This window comes from Littorina saxatilis, linkage group LG6 (genome assembly GCF_037325665.1).
Source record: "Littorina saxatilis isolate snail1 linkage group LG6, US_GU_Lsax_2.0, whole genome shotgun sequence".
Lineage (NCBI taxonomy): Eukaryota > Metazoa > Mollusca > Gastropoda > Littorinimorpha > Littorinidae > Littorina > Littorina saxatilis.
In genome coordinates this window covers 6,517,476-6,542,467 of record NC_090250.1, presented here as the reverse complement: position 1 = coordinate 6,542,467, position 24,992 = coordinate 6,517,476, and the positions used below count along the sequence as shown (strand labels likewise).

The 24,992-nt window shown below is 42.7% G+C and overlaps 1 protein-coding gene across 15 annotated transcripts in view; it reads left to right on the top strand.

Annotated features, from left to right (window-relative positions):
• Positions 1-24,992, top strand: part of LOC138968370 (glycine receptor subunit alpha-2-like) — a 146,447-nt gene that overhangs the window by 118,354 nt on the left and 3,101 nt on the right. For 3 of the 15 annotated variants that reach the window (XM_070340936.1, XM_070340933.1, XM_070340934.1), the window contains exons 10-12: positions 7,213-7,251; positions 12,325-12,384; positions 24,028-24,108. The exons of 2 other annotated variants lie outside the window; for them this stretch is intronic. In XM_070340936.1, coding sequence (XP_070197037.1) covers positions 7,213-7,251; positions 12,325-12,384; positions 24,028-24,108 — 180 coding nt within the window. Of the gene's footprint in view, positions 1-7,212; positions 7,252-12,324; positions 12,385-22,870; positions 22,928-24,027; positions 24,109-24,992 lie in introns of all 15 variants that reach the window. 10 more of the 15 variants (XM_070340937.1, XM_070340935.1, XM_070340942.1 and 7 more) reach the window with 5 other exon arrangements.

The window sequence follows — 24,992 nt, the reverse complement described above, 5'->3', positions numbered from 1 at the left end:
TGCAGGTAGACCAACGGTCTTGCCAGAGTTTTAAGCTGTAACAAAGGGTCTTCCGACGTAAGTCAGTAAAAGGAACAGACTGCTCAGGGACACGAGGAACCGCCATCTCTAGAGCATCCTTTGCTGCCTTGTCAGCAACCTCGTTGCCGTGTATGCTCATATGACTGGGCGCCCACTTAAAATTGATAATCTTGCCTTCAGAAATAAGATTAGTGTGAAGGTCGTGAATGTCGACAAATAAAGGATGAGTAAACTTTCTGGTGGATATCGCTTCAAGAGCTGAAAGCGATACAAAAAAGACTGATGTCTGGATTGATACATCAATTTTAATGCCAAGACGATGGCCCTAAGTTCCGCCGAATACACCGACGAACCATTTGGGAGCCGGAGTTGAAGTGGTTGATGTAATTTCTTGTTATGAACTGCTGCGGCAGCAGTTGAATCGTCTTTGAGAGAGCCGTCAGTCAAAATAAATTCATACTCTGTGTACTTTGAGCACTACTCAAGAAACAGCTGCCTAAAGGCAGAGTCTGAGGTTTCATTCTTCTTGAACGAAGTTAAGGAAAGATTTACGGTTGGGTTTTCTAACTTCCAGGGTGGAGTGTTTGTTGTCAAAGGATCGTCACAAACAGAATCAATATCTATAACGGCCCTTTCACATTCAGAAAGCATACGTATGCCGAAAGTTGGTATTTCAGTAGGTTTGGCTAAAAATTTGTCCTTCAGAATAGGATTAATAACACATTAATGAGCAGGGTTTTCGGGGTTTGCCTTTAGCTTAAGGTAATAGTTCATGGAAAGCCGAAGTCTGCGGATCTCCAGAGGAGGTTCTCCCGACTCGGCATACAAACTATCCACTGGTGTTGTGCGAAAAGCACCCAAACAAACTCTCAGACCCTGATGGTGAATGGGATCTAAGGCCTTGAGGACATTTCTCTTTGCAGAACCATAAACAATACAACCGTAGTCCAGCTGTGGACGGACAAGAGACCGATACAGATGTAACAATGTTGCTCTGTCAGCCCCCCAATCCGTGTGACTTATAACTTTGAGAACGTTGAGACCCTTTTGACATTTGGTTCTTAAATATTTGATGTGGGGTAAAAAAGAAAGGTTGCTGTCAAAAATCAGACCAAGAAATTTGACTTGTTTAGAAACTTTAATCTTATGGTTGTTTATAAAAAGAGAAGGCTGAAGATGTTTTTTCCTGTGGAAATGAAGACATTCTGTTTTAGCCAGGGAAAATTTGAACCCGTTCTCTTGAACCCATTTTTGAATTTTGGAAATACACAGCTGAAGCTGCCGTTCAACCCCAGCTAGTGTTCTTCCCTTGGCAGAAATGTGAAAATCATCAACAAAAAGAGATTTGTCGATGCCAGACTGGACGTGTTTGACGATGTTATTGATTTTAATGTTAAAAAGTGATAAAATACTCCCTTGAGGAACTCCCATCTCCTGTTCAAAAGAATCGGAGAAAGTAGAACCTACTCGGACCTTAAACTCCTTTTCGGTGGGAAAATTTAAATTAAAAATGGGAAGATTCCCATCAAATCCTAAGGTTTTAAGATCTGATCAAATACCATGCTTTCATGTTGTGTCATACGCCTTTTCCAAATCGAACAAGACGGACACAACGTGCTCTCCGCTTACCAGAGCGTTACGAACAAACGATTCAAAACGAATCAAATGATCCGTTGTACTTTTATGTTTTCGGAAACCGCACTGGACTATGTCCAAAGCGTTGATCCTTTCCAAGTGCCACAGCAATCTCTCATGCACCAGTCTCTCCATCGTCTTACAAAGACAGCTGATTAAGGCTATCGGCCAATAATTATTTGGATCCGAATGATCCTTTCCAGGTTTCGGAATGGGAATAATTATGGCCTTTCGCCAGTCAGGAGGAAAAGTTCCAGTAAACCAGATATGATTAAAAATAGTTAAAAGAACTGTCAGCACGTTTTCAGGGAGATGACCTAAAAGTTGATAATGGATATCATCCGGCCCTGAAGCGGAGTCATTGGATTTTAAAATGGCATCCTTTAACTCGTACATCGAGAAAGGAGAATTGTAATCTTCCAAATTGGCAGAATCAAAGGAAACGGGTGTAGCTTCAGATTTATCTTCAACTTTTTGAAACTCTTCAGAATAATGTTCCGAAGAAGAGTTATGATTTATTGTTGAAGCTAAGATATTCGCCACGTTTTTCTTGTCAGTTATTACTCGACCATGTTGTTTGACGCGTTGGACATCCTTTTTACGACCGCAACACGATGGCCTAGTGGTAAGGCGTCCGCCCAGTGAGCGGGAGGTCGTGGGTTCGAACCCCGGCCGGGTCATACCTAAGACTTTAAAATTGGCAATCTAGTGGCTGCTCCGCCTGGCGTCTGGCATTATGGGGTTAGTGCTAGGACTGGTTGGTTCGGTGTCAGAATAATGTGACTGGGTGAGACATGAAGCCTGTGCTGCGACTTCTGTCTTGTGTGTGGCGCACGTTATATGTCAAAGCAGCACCGCCCTGATATGGCCCTTCGTGGTCGGCTGGGCGTTAAGCAAACAAACAAACAAAAATCTTTTTACGATTTTTACCTTTAATCTTACGGATAATCTGCCATACCTTCTTGCTTGAAGTTTTGAAATTAAGTTTAGAACAAAAATTGCGCCAAGAGGCTTTTTTACTCTTTTTGTAAATAAAACGGCTTTGAGCTCGAAGTTTTTGGTGAGCGATCTTACTGGCTAATGTAGGATATTGACACATATGCCGTTGAGCTCGTTTACGCTCCTGATTGACAGCTTGGCACTCTTTGTTAAACCAGGGTGTTTTTGGACCTTTGGGTTTTGAGGAAGATTTGGGTATGCTGGCTTTTGCCCATTGCACCAAAAGGGTGGAAAAGGTTAAAGCTGGGTCTTCAGAATTTAGTACTTCTGGGGTTATTTGTCCTGAAGTGGAAAGACGAAATAAATCCCAGTTAGCTTTGGAAAATGTCCAGTGTGGAAGGGCTTCCTCGCCCTGATCCTCTTCAAAACTGACAAAACAGGGAAAATGGTCACTTCCACACAGATCCGAATGGACAGACCATTTCAAATCAAGAAACAAAGATGGATGGCAGATAGCTAAGTCCAAATGAGATTCTTCTCCGGATTTCGTTAAAAAGTACCCTCTCCGGAATTTAAAAGACACAAATCCAAGTTATCGATGACATCTTCGATAATCTTTCCTTGAATGTTGGAAGATTCGCTCCCCCATCGTCGGGAATGGCCGTTAAAATCTCCTACCAAAAGGAACGGGGTTGGTAATTGTTGTATTAAATATTCTAGGTCATTTTTGGTGGCCGTAGTAGATGGCGACAGATACAAGGAAAAAACAGTTATAGTTCTATTACAAGAAATGCGAGCCGCTATTGCCTCAAGGTTAGTGTCCAATTGGACCTGATTATAAAGAAATTCAGAACGGATACAAAGTGCATTACCTCGGCGAGGACCGTAATAAGCAAATATACCCAGGTAAGGACATAGTTTTGTTTGGGCCAATAAGCGTTTTCTGTAAACTGACTGCAATGGGGTTATGCTTCAAGAGGAGATGGAGTTCCTCCTGATTGGCATTAAAACCTCTGATGTTCCACTGTAATATGGAAGCCATATTCAAAGAGAATCAATTCTATTCCATTTCCAACCCTCCGCTCTCGACAGGCGGGGGGCAGACTGGGTTAATATCTTCCATAGCCGATTCCTCCCCCTCGTCTGACAAGGAAGAGTAGCGGTTGGTCAATGTTAAGATAGAATCATTTCCCTTTTTCCCTCGGGAATTCGGGATGTTCCTGCCCTTGAAGGAGGACCTTGATTTTTCCTCCACAAAATTCGACCGAACAGGCCGAAGTTGAGATGCCGGTTTGGTGTCCAAACGGCGAGTGGAGTTCGTTGCATTCTTCCACTTGTCCAGTTTGGATAGGGCAGTGGTGGTGTATTTCACGCCCATCTGCGTGCTTGTGGTGGCTGTGTTCCTCACAGCCGCCCGTCTGTCCGAAACGTCGGGCAAAGCCGCCTTCTCACTCGTATTCTCAGCAACCGGAGGCAACTTTTCAACACCATCAGCATTGACAGCTGTCTTCCCGAGACATTTGCTCAAAACCACAACAACATTTTCCAGGCGATCAATCTTCTGTACAAGGTGATCCATGAGATCAGTGACCTTTGACAGAAAGTTCTCAAAGCCTGCAGGAACAGGCTGCGTCGCAGGGGGATTACTCGTGACCGGTGAATAGGAAGGTTTTGCCATTTGAGACATGACCTTCTGCTTTGCTTCACCAAAGGAACAGTTTGTTTCTGATCGGACCTTTTGGATTTTTTCTTCCATCTTCCATTGAGGGCACTCTCTGGATGATGATAAGTGTGGTCTTTTGCAATTATGGCATTGCTTGGGCCCATCACAGTTTCCTTCGTGTTTTTCTTTTGCACAATCTCTACACATGTCTTTTGCTTTGCAGTTTTTGCTGCTGTGTCCGAATTTTTGACACTTGAAGCAACGCAACGGAGACAGGACGAATGGTGCAACTGGAATACTTTCGTACAGAACAACAATTCTGGTAGGCATAGTTGCCGTACAGAAAGTTAGGAAGAGAGTATTTGTCTCCACTTTCTTGCCATCTTTGTCCGTTCTCATCACACGTTTCACATCTGTGACACCCTGCGATGCCAAACCTTCCTTCAATTCCACGCATCCCATTCCATAGAATTGGGATGAGCGGACAACACCTCGAGAGGTGTTTAAGGATGCGTGTCTTGACACAGAGATATCAAAACAAACAGAACCGACGTTCAGTTGGGAATCGTGGCGGGCCAGAAGTAGATCTGATATCTTTTTGGTAGAGCTATCTACCAAGTAGCTGCCATCTCTTTGCCTTTTCACGGTCTTGATCAATCGGGAAACACCCTCAAACCACTTTTCCAAAACAAAGGGAGACACCTTCTTTCCGATTTCATTTTCAAACTGTACCACCAAGTAACGGGGCCAGGCACCCTGTACACCCGCTGCAGCAGCAGCAGCCCTGACCTCCGTTTCACTATCGGTGTCTGTGTCTTTACCATCAGATGAATCTCTGTAGGTTTTACGTTTCCTGCCCGGTTTTTTTGAGGGAGTCATAGAAGTCATGTTTGCAGAATTTGTCTTCATCACATCTGATCCCCATCCACCACGGAGCCCAACAAAGGGACGCTTAGGTGAAGCGGTTATCCAACTCCAGAGCGCCAAGGATACAGATGGATATACGCGACGATAAGAGGAAACATATGGTATAAATCAGTAATAGGTTTAACTCTTTCCAAGCGGAAACGGGTTAGGTAACAACTTGGCATAATGTTCGTCCTGACTACCGCCGCTTGCTCCTTCAGCCAGAGGTCCGATGCAATATGGTCATGACATATACCCAGACTTGACCAGCCGATTGATTGAAGCGGGTAAGCCTTCTTCAACCTCCTGTCTTAGATAAAGACTGGGCCAAAATGATGTGTTGGCACTACAAAGTCGCAACTAAGTAAACCCCTCAATCATCAGGTCACCAGCCCAAACCGGTACAGGTCGCAGCGCACGGCAAACAGGCTGGGTCTTAAGGTGACCACAGAGAGATAAGGATATGGGAAAGAAGACTTTTGGTAAGTGAAATAAATGTGATGGATCCAGTCAGGTAGAAATAAGACAACAAGAAAGGAATCGGAAATCTGCAGGGAATAGTAGGGAGAGTTTTCTTGGAAGGAAATTTTTGTTTGTTTGTTTGCTTAACGCCCAGCCGACCACGAAGGGCCATATCAGGGCGGTGCTGCTTTGACATATAACGTGCGCCACACACAAGACAGAAGTCGCAGCACAGGCTTCATGTCTCACCCAGTCACATTATTCTGACACCGGACCAACCAGTCCTAGCACTAACCCCTTAATGCCAGACGCCAGGCGGAGCAGCCACTAGATTGCCAATTTTAAAGTCTTAGGTATGACCCCACGACCTCCCGATCACGGGGCGGACGCCTTACCACTAGGCCAACCGTGCCGGTTTGAGAAGGGTAGGACATGTCAGACTTTAGAGTGAACTTAACGTCATTGTTTCACCGGTGATGCTAGTGTAATATATGCCAGAGTTGTACTGTTAAAAGTCGGAAGCAAAATTCTCAACAATTTGAGTACAAACTGCACTCCTTCCCCCCCCCCCCCCCCCCCCCCCATCCCCCAATAAAAAAAGAAGGGCCCACCAGAGAAAAATGAGTGTCATCGAATCGAAAAAGGCAAAAAAGAACAAACAAAAGACGAAGGCGGTCAGCTTGATCTAACAGAGCATAAGAACGTTAGATATCAGTGTAATCAACACTTGTGTCATATCAGAAAATGGCTGCATGGTGTTGACCTTCTGCAGTACGCATGCGTCGTGTACTCTTCCCGTGACGTCAGAGTTTTACTCGGCGTCAGCACGTAGTGTGACCTTTATCTGGTAAAAACCCTACGCATGCGGACAATAACACTGCCTGCTCTGAAGTTAACAACTACACCATTACCACCACCATCACCACCACCCTTACAACAGCAACGATAACAACTATGTCAGATACATTATGAGTTTGCTGGCAAGTAGTTTGACCAATTTGTTGCTCATTTGTCAAACAAACCAGAAGCGACTGAGTTGAGACCAATTCGGCTCTGTATTTACGTGATCCAAACAAAGATGCTGGGATAAGTTATGGAACAGGCCGATGAATGATTAAGGTTGGCTTATTGTAAACATAAACAAATACGTAATTCCTTCATCTTCAATACTCACAAGTACTTTTTTCAAACATGACACTGTAGGGCATGCTTCCACGGTTTTTTTTCATGAACAATTTAATCCTATTAAGACTGTTCAAGGCATGTGATGAGAATGTTTATGCTTATTCATACGGGTTAATAAGTAAAGGATAAAAAGATAAAAGCGAGTTCGCAAGGAAGATTCAAAGTACAGGGAATGTCTATGTGTGTGTATGTGTGTGTGCATGCGTGTGTTCGTGCACGCGTGTGTGTTTGTGTTGGTCTGTGTGGGCGCATGTGTGTGTTAGAGAGAGAGAGACAGAGACAGAGAGAGAGAGGCTAGAAAAGCATTCAAAAGATTGCTTAAAGTGCAAAATACTGCTAAAACATTGACAAAGAAGCGTGATTGATACGTGTTAGAGATTTAAACTATGATTTGATTTCAGGCGAATGGCTGTGATCCCCCGAAAATGCTAGTAAGAAAAGTAAGTAATATACCAAAATGTCACACGCTTTCCTTCTTTGATAAGTATGATGTCCACTCAGTGTTGCATGGTCATCCTTGGCGTTCACGGCACGGTTATTAGGTGCTTTTGGTATTCAGTTTGTTTGTTTGTTTGCTTAACGCCCAGCCGACCACGAAGGGCCATATCAGGGCGGTGCTGCTTTGACATATAACGTACGCCACACACAAGACAGAAGTCGCAGCACAGGCTTTATGTCTCATTCAGTCACATTATTCTGACACCGGACCAACCAGTGCTAGCACTAACCCCATAACGCCAGACGCCAGGCGGAGCAGCCACTAGATTGCCAATTTTAAAGTCTTAGGTATGACCCGGCCGGGGTTCGAACCTACGACCTCCCGATCACGGGGCCGGACGCCTTACCACTAGGCCAACCGTGCCGGTTGGTATTCAGTTCGTGTTGTCATTCGTATTACAGTAGAATCCGCTTAATAAACACACGGTTAATAAGGACAGCCGCTTTTAAAATACACTTTAGTCCGGTCCGGATTTATCACTATATGGCCCATGTAATAATCCGTCGGTTAATAAATACAAAAATCCGGTTAATAAAAACAGTTTGTTGGCGAAATTGGGTATTTTTTCCGTGCTGGGACGCTCACTTAAAACAAATTTGACAATGTATTGTCAAACACGGAGCGATATCTACTCACCCGACAGACGATGCAAGCATTTGCTGAAGCTTAGTGAGCTAAGTTCAGCGAAAATTGTGATTTAGGGGGGAAACGAGATCACGAGAATTAGATCACGTTTCCATTCTCTCATTGCATTCTCTCCGATCCTGCACACGTATAAAGCTCGCAGTTTTGAACATGGCGTCCAAGGACACAAAGAGAAATGCCTGGATGACATCTGCAATCTGGACTGATTGGCCAAGAAATTGGAATCGGCGCCTCGTCATTGAAGATAAGCACATCTTGTTGCTGGTCGACAACTGTTCCGCACATGCCCACCAAGAAGGTCTGTCTCACAGTCAAACCCCCCCCCCCCACCCCACCCCCACCCGCCCCTCCCCCCAACACTACATCCATCATGCAACCTTGCGACATGGGGATCATTCGGTCCATGAAAGCGTATTTTCGTCGCGAAATGCGTTTTCGTATCATCGACATGCAGGAAGACGGAGATGACGAATTGACCGCAACCGACGTGACGAAGAAAATCAACGTTCTGAATGCCATTCAAATGCTGGCTGCTGCAGTCATGAACTGCTGGCGGAAGGCTGGCTTTGTGATGGAAACATCTGAGCAGACAGACGAGCAGACAGACGAGCAGACAGATCATGTGCTTCCTGTGCCCCACCCCCTTGGGATGACTGATGAAGAATTTGTGGCTTAGGTAGCTATGGACGACGACAATCCAGTGGCCGTCGAGTTGAGTGAAGAAGAAATTGACGCTGCTACCATGGAAGAGATTGTCTCCAACATGAAGAATGCCACAACAGAGGAAGTGGATACACCATAAGACAACGAGGACGGAGAAGAAGAGTTGCCAACCCCAACTGCTTCAGCGATGCGTGCAGCGCTACAAGTCCTGCGAATGGGACTGGAAAGACGGGGCTTTCCTGGCAGTGACAGCTTTAATTGTGTTGATGCCGACATCCGCGCATTTCTGCGCAAAGAGCCACTGAAACAGCTGACAATGGACAAGTTTTTCAACTGAATCGTACAGGTACATTTACTTCATGATCACTTCGTTCACAGGAGAGGAAATTCTTTTTTTTTCTGTTAGAATTTTTTTTTTCAATTCGGTTAATAAAAACATCGGTTAATAAATACAAATTTGCCCAGTCCCGATGTGTTTTTATTAAGCGGAGTCTACTGTACATGTATAAGGAACTTGGTCAAAGAATTTGCTTTTGAATATTAAGACGAGCTTAACGTGATGGTAATCATCATTTAGCATTTTCTAAAATCAGTCATTGAAGCAAGCTCAATTCATTGTGTTTGTCTAACATCAATGCTTTTCAACAACAGAAAAGAGAATACAAAATATTAAAATAAAATAAATGTAAAAGAACATAAAGGAAAGTCGTTTGTAAGGTGTACGTGAGAGAAGTGCCAGCACACTTTGTGGTTCAACTTGCTTTTCAAATTGTGTCAACTGGGTGGAGCAGGGGGTTTCAAATTGTGTCAACTGGGTGGAGCAGGGGGTTTCAAATTGTGTCAACTGGGTGGAGCAGGGGGTTTCAAATTGTGTCAACTGGATGGAGCAGGGGGTTTCAAATTGTGTCAACTGGGTGGAGCAGGGGGTTTCAAATTGTGTCAACTGGGTGGAGCAGGGGGTTTCGAATTGTGTCAACTGGGTGGAGCAGGGGGTTTCAAATTGTGTCAACTGGGTGGAGCAGGGGGTTTCAAATTGTGTCAACTGGGTGGAGCAGGGGGTTTCAAATTGTGTCAACTGGATGGAGCAGGGGGTTTCAAATTGTGTCAACTGGGTGGAGCAGGGGGTTTCAAATTGTGTCAACTGGGTGGAGCAGGGGGTTTCAAATTGTGTCAACTGGGTGGAGCAGGGGGTTTCAAATTGTGTAAACTGGATGGAGCAGGGGGTTTCAAATTGTGTCAACTGGGTGGACCAGGGGGTTTCAAATTGTGTCAACTGGGTGGAGCAGGAGGTTTCAAATTGTGTCAACTGGGTGGAGCAGGGGGTTTCTTTGCTCACAACAAATTCAGATCGGAATGTTCGACAACAGCCAAACACTGAAGAAGAAAAGATTTGCATGTTTCAGTTTCAGTTGGTTGTTGTGTCATAGACATGTAGACAGTGTGGCTTCCTTCAGTCGCTTTGTATGATAATCATTCACTCAGAGCCACAGTGTGGTTGCTGCAACATCGTGAGGCAGGTTATGTAGTTTTATCAATATGTTGCTGCTTTTCTTGACTTGCTTGTTCCTGCAGCGGTTCTACACTTGGCTGCGCTCTCTCCCTCTCTCTTTAATCCTCTTTTTGTTGTATTCCCATTCCCTTTTTTTCTCTCACTTCTTTAAGAAACCCAAATTACCTTAGTTGGTCGTTGGTTCCCTATTTATTTACGTATGTGTTTATTATTGTATTAAGTTTGTTATTACTATTTAAAAAAAAAGTATTTGTAGTTTTATTGATTTATTGATTTATTTTATTTTTGCCCAATTTACCACTTAGTCGATAGGACAATACCCACCTTCTGTTTCTTGATTCTGGCTATCCGAAACGTCACGATTAAACAACACATTAAATTATGCGACAGCGTAGGAAAAAAACCTGTTATGAGTCCCGCTGAAATCTTCGGCAGGTGAAAAATTACTGATGTTTACTTTTTGAAATGTCGGGCCTCTCTATGGTCTAATTTATGCACATGTTAACAAACAAATTAAAAAACTAAAACGGACAGCTTATTTTACGCAGAGCCCTGTATGGCCTTAAACAATTTCCGTAAAGTTGGCATTTATGTTCTGCGTTGAATTGCCCGGGACCTGGGTGGTTGGCTCCTGTGCATTGATATGTTCGAAATGTTCACACTAAACAGATACAATGAATCTGGTTTTTTGTTTGTTTTTTGTTCGAAAACGTAATATGAAACCTGAGAAATTAAGGGTTGCAAATTAACACGCGAGATTGCGTCTTTGCTCTCCTTCCGAAAGAAAATCCTCACTGCGGGTATACGATTCAAACGTCTTAAAACTTAGATGACTCCCAACATTACAATCAGGGCTTGACACAGTGTATGAGAGGGAGGGGGGGGCTTACAAAATGAGGCAGGGGTACAGAGGAACAGTTGCTGGCCTGGTCCGTCGATGCTGTTGAAATTCAGCAGTTGAAAGGATTCATCTCTGACCACACAGGATGCATATTTAAATGATCCCCTAACATGTTAAGAGGCTGAAGAGAAACATAGCTGAAAGCAAGCTTAGTAGATCCCACGCTCTAAACTGAAGTGACCCCCCTTTGAACACAGTGTGATGTAGCTGAAGCAAAAGTTAGTTAGTTAGTTAACTGTTGCTTTTCGGGTCCAGCGGACCATAATAGGCCAAATCAGGACCCCACAAGTTAATCATTACACATTTTTAGATTAAATCAATTCTAATACATAAAATCCGTAACGTCACCCGAAGGCAACAAAAAAGTCAAAGCAAAACCCAATAATGTCAAATAAATTAGGTAGTTTTAAAATTCAAATCTTAAAATAAAGACAAGACTCCTTTAAATACCCAAAAAGAGCTGTAGAGCTGACCTCTGTAAAAATACTTTTCAAGCTCGAGGTGCCAAAATACTTTTCTCGTTGATCATACAGATCAGCACACTGGGTGATAAAGCTGAAGCAAAAGATAGCACACGTTCAACAGTAATGTTCATTTGAACTCTCCTGTTTAAGAGTTGCAATTTTCGGTCGCTTTGCATGATAATCATTCACCGAGTGCTAGAGTCTCGTTGCGGCAACAACGCATCATGGGTCAGACTTTGTTGTTTTTAAAGGCTGCCATATTCGTAGCGTTCATTAATTAATTCATATTGTTTACATGTGCCAATAATGTTATAAAACTGTACCCAAGGGGATATAATAACGATTGGCTGTAGCTTTCGAACGCAGAAAAAATTATTTCAGTATTGCAAAGTGGTGTTGATAGTGTCGAATGTAAACAGAACAGTCTCAAACGCCATCTTTGGTTTACGAAACGTCACGAAGTGACGTCAACGGTCTAAAAATAGCCCAAGTCCTGGAGAACTGTTGCTAAACAATGCAATAAAGAAATTATTATTTCTCGTAATTGGTAAGGACTTCAAACCTAAAACTTTGCAGGAAGCTTATAATTTATACATCCCCGCAACGATGGGAAAAGCCCTGGAAGTAATTAAACTAATAAAATAGGACTATGTCAGCCTTTAAAATAATGTATTTTTCTGGTTGATTTGTTCTGCTTTTTGTGTACAATGTCAAATTGTGTTCTAAACTGGTCACAGAGAGGGTGTTTAAAAGTGGAACGATTCTGTTTAGAGAGTATTCCCTGTATGTTCAAGATATAACCCCGAGCTGTCCCTAACTGTTCTTTTCCAGAGAGAGAATGGAAGTGACGAGGAATGCCAAGCGCTCAATCAAAACGTCGTTATTCGTGACGTAAATGGCTTGGACTTATAAACAGAGTGACATTCCTTTCCACGTGACCCATCGTATCAACCAGACAGATCTGTCCGGGCTTTTATGCGGAACGAACATCTTTCCACAATAATTCACATACATTAAAAAAAAAAAATCAATAGCCCTGTTGCGTTCTGTGTAGAGTGTTGTAATCCTTTCTTGCTGAATTAATTCTACTTGTTGCTGTAGTGTCAATTGAGACATTGAGTCAACAAAAAGTCCCCAATGGGCATAGAAAGCAGCCACTGTTGATTGTCGGTGTGTGTCCAAGTGGAGGGATAATGTTATCCCGTGTGGAGGGATAATGTTATCCCGTGTGGAAGGCCGGAGGGGTCTGTGGTTGATGACATGGTTTATGCGAGAAGGAACCCATCTTGAACTTCCTGTTCGCATGTTGCTGTGCTATTTGTAACCTGTGTGTGCTAACTGCTTCCTAGTAACGCTTTTCTTCCGTTCTTTCTTAGCTTTCATATATCTTTTTGTATGCAATTTGTTGTCAGAGTTTTGATCTTGATTTTGTCACCGTTGATGTCATGTTTAACATGCATGTCTCTGTACGACTCATCACAACTTTGGCAGCTTCTTCCGTTCCGTATTTTAAACAGATGCGTGAATGAAAAGGTATGAATGTCTTGCGACACAATCATGTTAAGGGGTCTGCCTCCTCACGAAATAGTCTCGGTTGCAACAGGAACTGCACAAGCTTTGTCTCGTTCACCAACTCTCATTGACGGTGACAGATGATACGAGAACGGATGCTGTAAGGGTTTATTTGTGTTTTAACTCAGTCCAAACTTTTGAAATGATTTATTGAAGATCGAATTTATAAAATGGTTGCAGAATTATCGAGTACTTCCAGTGAACGATTTCCCAGAATTACCCATTCTGTTTTTAATAACATCGATCGGCTTTTGGGGAATAGCCCGAAGGGCGATTGTATCACCGCGCGTCGACTGCATGTAATTGTCGTTAACGACTTCTAATTACCATTCTGACAGATATGATATCGCGATTGAAGTATAGCCAGGTTGGTTATTTGTTTGTTTTGCTTAACGCCCAGCCGACCACGAAGGGCCAGATCAGGGCGGTGCTGCTTTGACATATAACGTGCGCCACACACAAGACAGAAGTCGCAGCACAGGCTTCATGTCACGTCTCACCCAGTCACATTATTCTGACACCGGACCAACCAGTCACTAACCCCATAATGCCAGACGCTAGGCGGAGCAGCCACTAGATTGCCAATTTTAAAGTCTTAGGTATGACCCGGCCGGGGTTCGAACCCACGACCTCCCGATCACGGGGCGGACGCCTTACCACTAGGCCAACCGTGCCGGTAGGTTGGTTATTATTGTGTATCGTCTCTTCAGCTGATATTGCTATCCGAGACCGATGCAAGTTTGTTTCCTTCCTCAGTTCACAGGGGAAGCTCCATGCTCATAACTACTTTACAATCAGGTCTATCACTGTAACCAGGTCTATCACTGTAACCAGGTCTATCACTGTAACCAGGTCTATCACTGTAACCAGGTCTATCACTGTAACCATCTCAGTATAGCCAGAGAAACAGCTCCAAGTGGCTTCGGCACCTAATCGCCCAACCCACACAGTTACACCCGAAGTAGTCCATAAACACACCGGGGACTGTGTTCCGCCTTATTTCAGCTGGGCTCGTTGTTACTCCGTTTTCAGCTGGGCCCGGTGTCACGCAAACGTAAGTGTCTTCTTAAAAACACAAACTATGACTTTCACACTGATCTAAGCTAAAATTGATGAATGTCAGTAGAAAGGAGAATAATTGTTTTCTTTGTAGACAGCTAAAAACGTCTTCTGCTTAGCTGGTTAATTGACAGTGGCCGAATGTAAGGCGTTCATGTGTGTTTTGTTTTAGTGAAAAATGAAGGGTCAACGTAAATTTCTCTCAAACATGGATTTGATCAACAAATATTCCTCTATGTTTTACTATTTTGGGTGACCGCAAAACGGTGGCCTAGTGGTAAGGCGTCCGCCCAGTGAGCGGGAGGTCGTGGGTTCGAACCCCGGCCGGGTCATACCTAAGACTTTAAAATTGGCAATCTAGTGGCTGCTCCGCCTGGCGTCTGGCATTATGGGGTTAGTGCTAGGACTGGTTGGTCCGGTGTCAGAATAATGTGACTGGGTGAGACATAAAGCCTGTGTTGCGACTTCTGTCTTGTGTGTGGCGCACGTTAAATGTCAAAAGCAGCACCGCCCTAATATCACCCTTCGTGGTGGACTGGGCGTTAAGCAAACAAACAAACAAACTATTTTGGGTAGAGCTTTGATCATCTGTATCATTTGCGTGCTTCAATGCGTCCTCATTATGTCATAAGAAGCAATCAAAACAAGCAAGTGGTGTACGTTTTGTTCCGCGCTGGGCCCCCTGCATTTTTGTCTGCGTTCCGCGCTGGGCTTGCTTTTGTTCTGGGTGTCCAGCTCGGAACAAAACTCGACTGACATGGGTTTTGGTTTTACTTCTCGTGCCTCAACGCCTTGAAGCAGGTTCGGGAAAATGCATCAGCATAACAGCAAGAAACTATAGAGCAAACTTAAGATACAGAAAAGCCATAAAATGATACCGTTGTTTATCATTTCTTCATTTTGATCAGCTTTTGTGCCCCAAAAGCGACAACCCGTACGTATTTCACGCCGAGGCGGGTCACATAATAAACCTAGTCAGATAAAAATTGAAAAAACAATAGAGAGACAAATTACTCAGGTTAGTGCTAAAAACATCCGTTTCCGGAAATGAGTTTTTTTTAGAAACATAGTTTGTACTTTAGTGCAGACACTTACGTTTGTGTGACACCAAGCCCAGCTGAAAACGGAGTAACAACGAGCCCAGCTGAAATAAGGCGGAAAACAGTCCCCGGTGTGATAAACGGGGTTGATCCATCAATCAATACCGCTTTTCTTTAACCGTATGTGGGGATTATTCTGCTCGGATGACCTCTGTACACAGTGTACCATCGTTCGAGTTGGGAATATACACTGCCAACCCTAGAAAACTATCATCCAGGTCAAATCAATGTGGAGACGACTGCCGACAGCAGTTGACCAAGTAAAACGCTGGAAGCCACCGACAGACTGTGTCAGATCCGAAATACTGTTCTGAGAAAGATACACCCGATTTGATCAGTGTGAACAGCTGTCAAATGTGAGGAATCATATCGAACCAACATTAATAGCACTGCACGGATAAAACAGTTACATAGTTCGAAGAGGACAGAAGCACAATTCACCTTTCTACGGTGTTGTCTTATCAAATATTTTTGAACATTTTTACTATTTTCAGTAAATGTAAGAAACCCTAGGAAATCGAATGATACTAGACTGAGCTAGAAGGTTTGGGAACAAGTTAAAAACAATTATACAAGCAGCCATACACCTTGATTTGTTTGCAGTTTTTTTTCTATCTTCGTAGTTTTCAGTCAAGGTCACTGTACTGGGTGCCGATTAATTCTTAATGTTTACTCACAAGTGTTCTGCAAGTTTCCGGATTCTATTTAAAATACGCGACCTGCTGGCCGTTTTTCCATTGCGCAAATCGACAACCAAAATGGGAAAAATGTGGGTCGCTCAGGACCATTCTTGATAGTAATATATAAAGTTCGACTTTTGACCTTCATTGAGTCAATCAGGATTGTTTCAGTGAGTATTAATTCAGTCTTGATTATTTGACCCTTAAAACCTCACTGGGTCAATCAGGATCGAGTATTATTTATTCAGTCTTGACAATTTGACCCTTAAAACCTCACTGGGTCAATCGGGATCGAGTATTATTTATTCAGTCTTGACTATTTGACCCTTAAAACCTCACTGGGTCAATCAGGATCGAGTATTATTTATTCAGTCTTGATTATTTGACCCTAAAAACCTCACTGGGTCAATCGGGATCGAGTATTAATTCAGTCTTGACTATTTGACCCTTAAAACCTCACTGGGTCAATCAGGATCGAGTATTAATTCAGTCTTGACTCTTTGACCCTTACACTGGCATAGAAACATTCACTGGCCAAACTCTCGCCTCTGTGATGCGACAGTTTTGAATCCAACAGTCTGTCTTCAGCTGCTGTAATGTCTGTGACACAATGATACTAACGTGAGGGAAGCGAAGGTGGAGGTTAGTACATGCACGGCGCTTTGTTCCCAAAGTGCATGCGCAATTTCTGTTGAGACAAAGGTTGAAAGGGTCTTTTGCTTGACACGTTCAGCACATTATCCAGTCATTCTATGAATTCAACCATAGGAACCTCAGAATTATTGCAAGATTTGCTCTGTGAAGTTTTTTTGATAGTTTTATGTTACCGCTACAACATACAAAAGATCTAGGAAAATATAACTTACCATTTCAAAAGTAGGTCAGGTCAAGGTCAAGCTTACCTTTTTTCCCGAATATCAAGCCGTGTGCGCTCTTTGTAGACCAAGTAATCCATATTTTTGGTTAATGTTTTCAGGTTTGGCATCAGGAATGCTTTTACACGATGATGATAATGATAATATTTTTTGGTATCGTTCAAACAAATTAAAAAACACGACTTTGTGTTAATGTTTTAGTAATAACTAAGAAAAACTTATCCTACTCAGTCACAGCTTGTGACTGTCTTTAGTTATTTATGTCTTGATGTAGGCTGCTCATCGAGTCTTTTGATTGATACAGTTTCACTTTGAAATAGAATTGAAGAGGCTGAAAAAAGGCCGAGTCAGATTTGTATGACCTTGTTCTGAAGCAGTCCACTCAGTCTCTGCACAAATAATGTCACCTTAAGACTTGCAAGTTTCCTTTTGAAGCACAATGCCAGTTCTGTGCGAAAAAGGCAATGAACTGCACACATTGTATGATTGATGTCTATTTGCTGCTGAATTAGCATCTTTGTACACAAGACAAAACAACTTATTTCTTATATGCACGAACATATCACGTGCCCTGGACCCTGTATCTCTTTTAGTCGTCTGTGTCATTCTCGTCTGCGCACATGACATAAGCGTTGGAACATTCAAGCCCATGGCATTCACCACAAACAGAGGAGCAATCCAGACCGTGTTTTCTACAACTGCAGCGCTTGGTATCACAGTCAGATTTGCAGTTGCATCTGATGACTGACAGCAGTTTGGAAGGTGCTGGAGGGAGATCAGTGGTACTGGGTACCAGGTTGTCTCCAGCTGTCTTCCAGCCCCAATCTTGAGGTTCCAAGACAGTTCCTGCCCACTCTTGTACTTGTAGATACACACGAAGACTGTGGTATTTTGCTGCAGCAGACGTTGGAGGAAGACAATGCATTTGTAAAAACGAAGTTCCCCCTGCAACTTTCGTGCAGAACATGTTGTACCTCAAGTCATCCAGGCAGTCGGGAGATGTTCCATCATAAAGTGAGACAAGTATTTTCTCCCCAGCTTCAGTGCTGTTGCTCGGTGTACAGTCTGTAAGAAACATGGAAGCCAGACTCTTGAGTTCTTTAGATCTCTGAAATTTGCGAAATGCACTTCGCTTGCCTACTCCAAATGGCCTTGACGTTGTGTCGCAACCACTGACAGCATGGATGACTGGTAGGACTTGGCATAGACTGCCAAGACACCTGGTATGCCTGATATTCCATAGCTTGACTGTCTTGGTACTTGTCCTGTGGCTTGGTTCCAAAAAGATGTCACGATGGTTGTCTGAGGCATGGTGACAAAGGAGAACCAGCAAATCAGTGTCGTCTCCTACAACAATAGTAACCTGTGTCTTTGAACTCTCTAGAGCCTGAGCAACTATCATGCAGTCTGCATCTCCGTCAGCACACACCGTCGGACACAAGTTTGCAGCCAGGGCTTCAGAGAGGAGGTTAATGAACCGCTGCTTGTTCTTCTTGTTGGAGAGAAACACATCCTTTCTTGCCTGCAATGACATTTCCGGCTTGAAGACGACTTCAGGTGAACACTTTCCCTTGGCTCGACGGATGTGAGTGACATCCTTGGTAGATGGACCAGAGTTGTATCCATCGAAAACCACGGTTGCATTCTGGAACCTGTGCTGAACAAACTGGACGTAAGATCGTATTATTGCAGCAAATGTTGCACCTCGAGGCCAAGGTATCAGCTGCTGAAGAGCCCCTCCGTCCAGGATGTATTGGACTTCAACATCACACTTTGGTAGCTCTGGCATGTCAACGTTGGCAATTTTCCATATTTCGTCAGCAAGCTGGGACTTGTTTGCTAATCTTGGAAACTACTATTCCCATCCCATGGAATGTGTTGTGACCATCAAGGGTGCTGGAATTATGGTCGACATTGTCAGCGACGTATTGGAGAAAAGAACTTTGATATCCAGGTATGTCTGTACTCTGAGAAACTGCTGCATTTGCTTCGAACTTTTGTACCTCTGTGTAGGATGAAGTGAATCCCATGGTATTGAGAACATCAATCAGAAACCTTGAACCGAAGTGGTGATGCATTTGGATACCGAGTCCAACTTGCAATGGGGCAATAACAACTCTCGGACGAGCAGCTTGCACAATCGCCTGGCCGATTGAAGCAATCTTGACGTCCGCATCCTTCTCACTAAATATCGTGCGAAGCAGAACCTGAAGAGACCGAGGAACAAAATCTAGATTCTTGGTCACGGACGCTATGTCATCGGATGTTGGATAGTGGCTGCTTGCTGTTGCAGCTGCTTTAACGTCGTTTCTGATCATCTCAGCCGCAGCCTTCACTACCCTAAGCTTTTCTTCTTCGTCATTTGTTGCTTTGGGAGCGCTAAAAAAGTCATGGAGAAGAGTTCTAGCTGTTGTTCGGAATGTTACAACATTGGCTTCTCCATTTACTTCCGTGACAATGATTCTGTCTGCAAACGTTTCCAACAGTTTGTCTTTCATGTGTTGGTGGGTGTACGTTTTTCCTTCTGAGAACTCGTTCATTTTTTCGACGAGTTCACCGATGGTGATTTGCTCGTCATCATTTTCACATAGGTACTGAACTGTTTGTTCGTACGCATTTCTCTTGTCTGTATCTTTTGGTCGTCCTCTTTGACAAGGCCTTTTAGATGATGATGTTGACGAAGTGACTTGAAACCGCTGTGGGATCTGCTTTCCTGTCCTGAAGTTGACATCACAGGTTTTGTGATAAATAGAATCAGCTGCATGCAAGTCTCTCGCATATTCCAGTCGCCCCCGCACTGTGTCTGACCACTCATCCTGTCTGTTGTCGCACGAGGCAAATACTGAGTCCTGGAACGAAAACGTACGAACCTGGAAGGCTTTGTCAGGCGCGTTTTTGGCTGCAAGATTCGCCATGGTTCCACAGTATAAACAACAAGTAGCAAAGTCAAAGGCATTTTGTTGTGATCGAAGACTTGGACCTGCCTGATCAACTTCATCATGCAATCTCTTCTGTGCTCTCAGGTCTCTTTCAATGACGTGTGTGTTGGTGTAAAGTTTACGACATTCTTTGTGAACTCGTTTTCCCGCGGTCGCTCGCACACTATCACCTCTTTTCTTGCTTGCACTGTTGATTCCTGTTGACAAGACATGACATATGAACTGACAAACACAAACCGTTGCTCATATATATACTCGATTCATTAATTATACGTAATTTGCATTTTAAACCCGAAAATGATGTTTTACTTAGAACGAGCCATTCATTGTTCTCCGGGATAACGCTGGCAATTATGACCGTCGAGATCTGTGTAAAATTTCATTTGTCATATTTCGGTCTAAAATAAAAAATAACGTTTATGTTACGGTTCATTATAATCAGATTTCCAATTTCCTTTTTCTATCGAATGAATGCACAGGTACGCGCTTTATTTTTTTTGGCAAATCACATCATTGTGTGTGTGTGTGTGTGCCGTGTGTGTGTGTGTGTGTGTGTGTGTGGGCCGGTGTGGGTGTGTGTGGGTGTGTGTGTGTGTGGTTGTGTGTGTGTTTTGCAAAGAAAGAGAGCTCGGGAAGAGAGAGAGAGAGAGAGAGAGAGAGAGAGAGAGAGAGAGAGAGAGAGAGAGAGAGAGAGAGAGAGAGAGAGAGATTGAGACTGAGAGAGATAGAGAGATGTCCAAAAACTGCATGAATATTTATGTATTAATCTTCATTGATTGAAACGGACTATTCTGCCCTCACTAATAATCTTAACCAAGCACCAATTGTTTGATTCATTATCGTGAAACAATATTTACCTCTGGCGCCTTCTACTCTCAATGTTGCACTGTCTAGGGGCTTTATGGTGATGTTGCATACAGATTTACATATACAGCAAAGCCCTTCTGTTTCATCCATATCAGAAGCTGCACACACAAAAACACCGAATTATCGAAAACAATTGAGGAATTGGATCAAAACAGCAACACTGTGCAAACGGGGAACCATACAAAAGAATGGAAGCAGACCTCTTTCAAATACAAGTAAACCTTTCTAACGTACTCATCAAATGATTGAACAAAAATGTACATTTGAATGATAAAAAGTCACTGACCTTCATGGATTTGGAGTGTCGACATCCACGAAGTGTAAATTTAACCACTGACGCCCAAAAAAACGCGGAAACGACGCGATTAAGCAAACGCATTCCAACGGGTCGTAGCATCCTTTGTAACAGGCTCACTAACGATGGTAGCGGATGCAGCCAAGGCAAGCTGAACCATGCCGCTGATAAGGTGTTGAGTGATACGCCGCACACCTTCCCGCTATGGCTGTACAATGTTGCCTGAATGAATGAGAACGTGGGATTAATTATGCTTTATTTAATTTTATCTCAGTAAATAAACCGTAGATTTTCCTAGATCATTTTTATGTTAAAGGGCTAAATTTTCTCTACAAGTAGACATAAAAAAATCAAATCTTGCAATAATTCTTAGGTTGTTTTCTGGGCTGACTAGATAAACACTCCGTGAAACCAAAAAGCCTTGGTCTCTCCCATGCGGAAAAAGGAGTCTCCATGTGCAGTGCTATGCTTTTATCCTGTGGGGAACACACACTTTCCGCTTTCGTTGCACAGTTTCAACACAAACATAGTGTCTGAGTGTTTCCAGTCCTTTGCCACTTTCCGCTTTCGTTGCACAGTTTCAACACAAACATAGTGTCTGAGTGTTTCCAGTCCTTTGCCACTCCGGAAAACGATATCTGAGCACAGTATAGTCAGCTTCCAAACGAAACACGCCATTTCTGAATATCGAACAAGAAACGATAGGTCCACGCCGTCTGCGCACCAACCATAGCGGATCTCTGAAGACTTTTTCCATGTGGTCTTTTCGGGGACCACACGGGGTCCCGTTCATAGCATTTTTTCTGAAACGGGTGGACAGGTTTTTTTTATACAGAGATTTTAAGACGTGAGCCGCTGAAACTTACCCGTACACCCATGTCGGTAGAGTCCACTTTCCAACCTTATGATTGGCTGTTGGCTATTTCTGTAAAGAACGAACAGCACGCATTATTTGCTGAGGTATGAACGCTTGGAGAACAGATTCGGAGTTTGTTTGCCAATGTGTTGCATTTATTTCACGGGTCTGTGTGTCTGTATTGTTTTGTTACTTTCTATATTTCTTTCTTTTGGCATGAACGCTTGGGAGTCAGTTTCGAAGTTTCTCTGCAGTTTGAATTAACATGATTCCAGGAATAACTCCGTATAGCTTTTGCGTGAAAAGGGAATACTGGACTGAACATGAAATAATGGCGGTACACACTCGTGCGTGTTCAAACAGTGTTTCGGTAATCATTGGTTTCGGTAGTCCTTGGTTTCGGTATAATATTATATTTTCAAACTGGGGGTCAACATATCCAAGTGTTATTTGCTGGTCTGATGTGCAGAACGATTTTTAACACATCGATATATGTTTTTGTAAAAGTGATGTGCAGAGTGAATTATTTCAAAAACAACTTGCAAAACAAAACAACCTGTTCTGGATAGATAACTGGTTTGACTTTCTCCTCGTATGTCAAAGTTATTAAGTTATGCCTATTTTGATTTTTTTGTCGATTTTTTAATTGGTACCTTTAGTTTTTGTCAAGTCGATTTGGGGGGTACCGTTGTTTGGAAGGCGGTCACGTGATCACTGTAAAGAAATGTTTGGTTCGAAAAGTTTACCAGACAGCCAAGTTGAGTGCCTTTCATGGCATAGAAAGTTTGAATGAAATTAAACGTGAATGAATGGTTTGGCTGGGGTGTGTAGAAACAAAAAAAACTATTACAAACATTCAATGAGTATGACCACAAGGAGGCAGACCTTTAAATGACCTATATTCGAGTTTTGCACAGTCTGGATGCCTTTTGTTTTTGTTTGTAAAAAGCAACAACCTTGTTCAGCTTTAACTTGAGAACGATAGTGGCAGAATCCGGTTAAGCACTGGTGTTATAAAAAGTGCTGAAGGTTGATTTTGATAGCATGACAGTCTTCTGTGCCTTACAGATCACGATGTGTGTTTTTAATGGAGTGGTAAAAACTGCACGGGTTTTTCTTCTGTCTCATCTGTAGGCGGGTTGCAGTAAGAACTGCCCGATTAGCTGTCTGAGCAGCGGAAAGTTTTCGCCGGTAATATTAATTTTACCCCAGTTTTCAAACTTGATTGCTCTTAAGTGTATAGAAGCTTTATTTATTTATTAATTGATTGATTTATGACTTATTTATTAATTGACTTATTGATTAATGATTGATTAATTGGTAAATTTATTTATTAATTCATTATTTTATTTATTTACTAATTAATTTATGTATTTATTATTTATTGATTTTAATGATTTTTGTTTGGATTTTTGTTTTTTCTTTTTGATTTTGTTTAAGGTGCTTTAAACCCTTGACCGCCATAATACGTAAATCAAATCAACACGCTGACAAGGGAGATAGCAGCTGTTAGTTGCACTTGGACTTGCAGCAAGCTGATAATCTCCCCTGGTGACCATTTTCTCAACTGTTTACTGGTTGTTTTGTAGTATTTGTATAACAACATTTTAAATGGCGTCTTATAATAACATTCATCAGGCAGTCACGCCACAAAAGTTCCAGGTATTCATGTTGACATGGTTTTAAATCCTGGAGAGGACTTTGTATGGCGCAGTAGAGCTTTTGCACCCTTTGAATTGTATTTTACGAAAACGGTTCTCTATGGTGTCATTTCGTCACCTTTTTGCACTTGATTTGTTTCACTGTTAACGATAATGCACAATTTGAATATGTTTAAGATTTAAGATAAAACGTTAATCATTATCTTTGCTTTGTCAAAGATAGTTGAGTTTTACGTCCTCTTTAATTGGCCTATATTGGGACAGGTAGGCACAGTATGCTGTGTGGGAGGACAAAACACACGACAGAAATGCAAGCAATAATGACATATTATGGTCGGTGTTGTAGTTCGGATTAAGCTGTTGATGCAGTCTTTCAAAATGGGTCTGAGCTCGAGCATTTTGTTGGAATTTGTTTGCTTAGTTGAAGGCGATATGGTCAGTTTAAATGTATATTTTGGAGTGCAGCGTGTGTGTGTGTGTCTGTGTGAGTGTCTGTGTGTGTGTGTGTGTGTGTGTGTGTGTGTATGTGAGAGAGAGAGTGTGTGTGTATGGTTGTGTGTGTGTGTGTGTGTGTGTGTTTTCAGTTCTGGGAAAGGGTTGACACTGACTGGTACTGTTGTGTGTATATAGCGACTAACGCGGATATTCAGCACATCAGGGAAAGCGTACAACTGCAAAGACGTGGAGGCCTCGACAACCCCAGCCAATGGGGTGGGTATGGCGCTGTGGTAGATTGCACTCAGCTCTGCAGCTGCTGCTGGCATCAAGAACCGACAGTCCCTCGCTTGACTGGACGGCACTGTTGCTGCTTGCATTGTACAGCATAACTGTATGAACGTTGCGAAGCTTAGCTTCAGGTCCAGTCTCTGTATGCTTGCATTGTACAGCATAACTGTATGAACGTTGCGAAGCTTAGCTTCAGGTCCAGTCTCTATGCTTGTACACCTCGCTGCCAAGATGCCATGTAAGCTTTTTTTAAAGCTTTTTTAAAATTAATTTTTTTACAATGTTTCAGAAACTTCAAAGGCAAACTGATGTTTAGGACTGTGCTCAAGTGAGCAGTTTTAAAGCTCATGCCGAATGTAACTGTATTTTCCAATTAAACTATGGAAAGTATTTCAGTGAATACCTATATCTTTGAGTACGACATTGCTTTTCCGTCCTGGGCTGTCTGTTGTCACAAGCGTTAGAACACGACTCTTACAACTGTCTTTGCTGGTCAGTGAAACTGAATTTAACAACAACAATCTGATTTCAGAATGTTAACAAGAAATTCTGAACTGTGTGTGTGTGTGTGTGTGTGTGTGAGCTAGTACAAGTAAGGAAAGCACATATGTCTGTGCATTTTATAACATTGAAACGCGATGTAATTATTGGCTTAACGCATATGCTTTGGCTGAAATGGCAGTTCCCGATGCTTTGCTCGTTGTTGTGTTACTTTGTTAGACGAGTTCTGTTTCCAAACAGAAGGTTGCTGTCATGGCTTGCTCTCTTATTGTACACAGTTTCAGTTTCAGTTATTGAGTTAAGTTTTTTCAGTTGTTTTAGATGCACTCAAGCTAGCCAATTGGTGTTAGGTTGAACATATCATGACT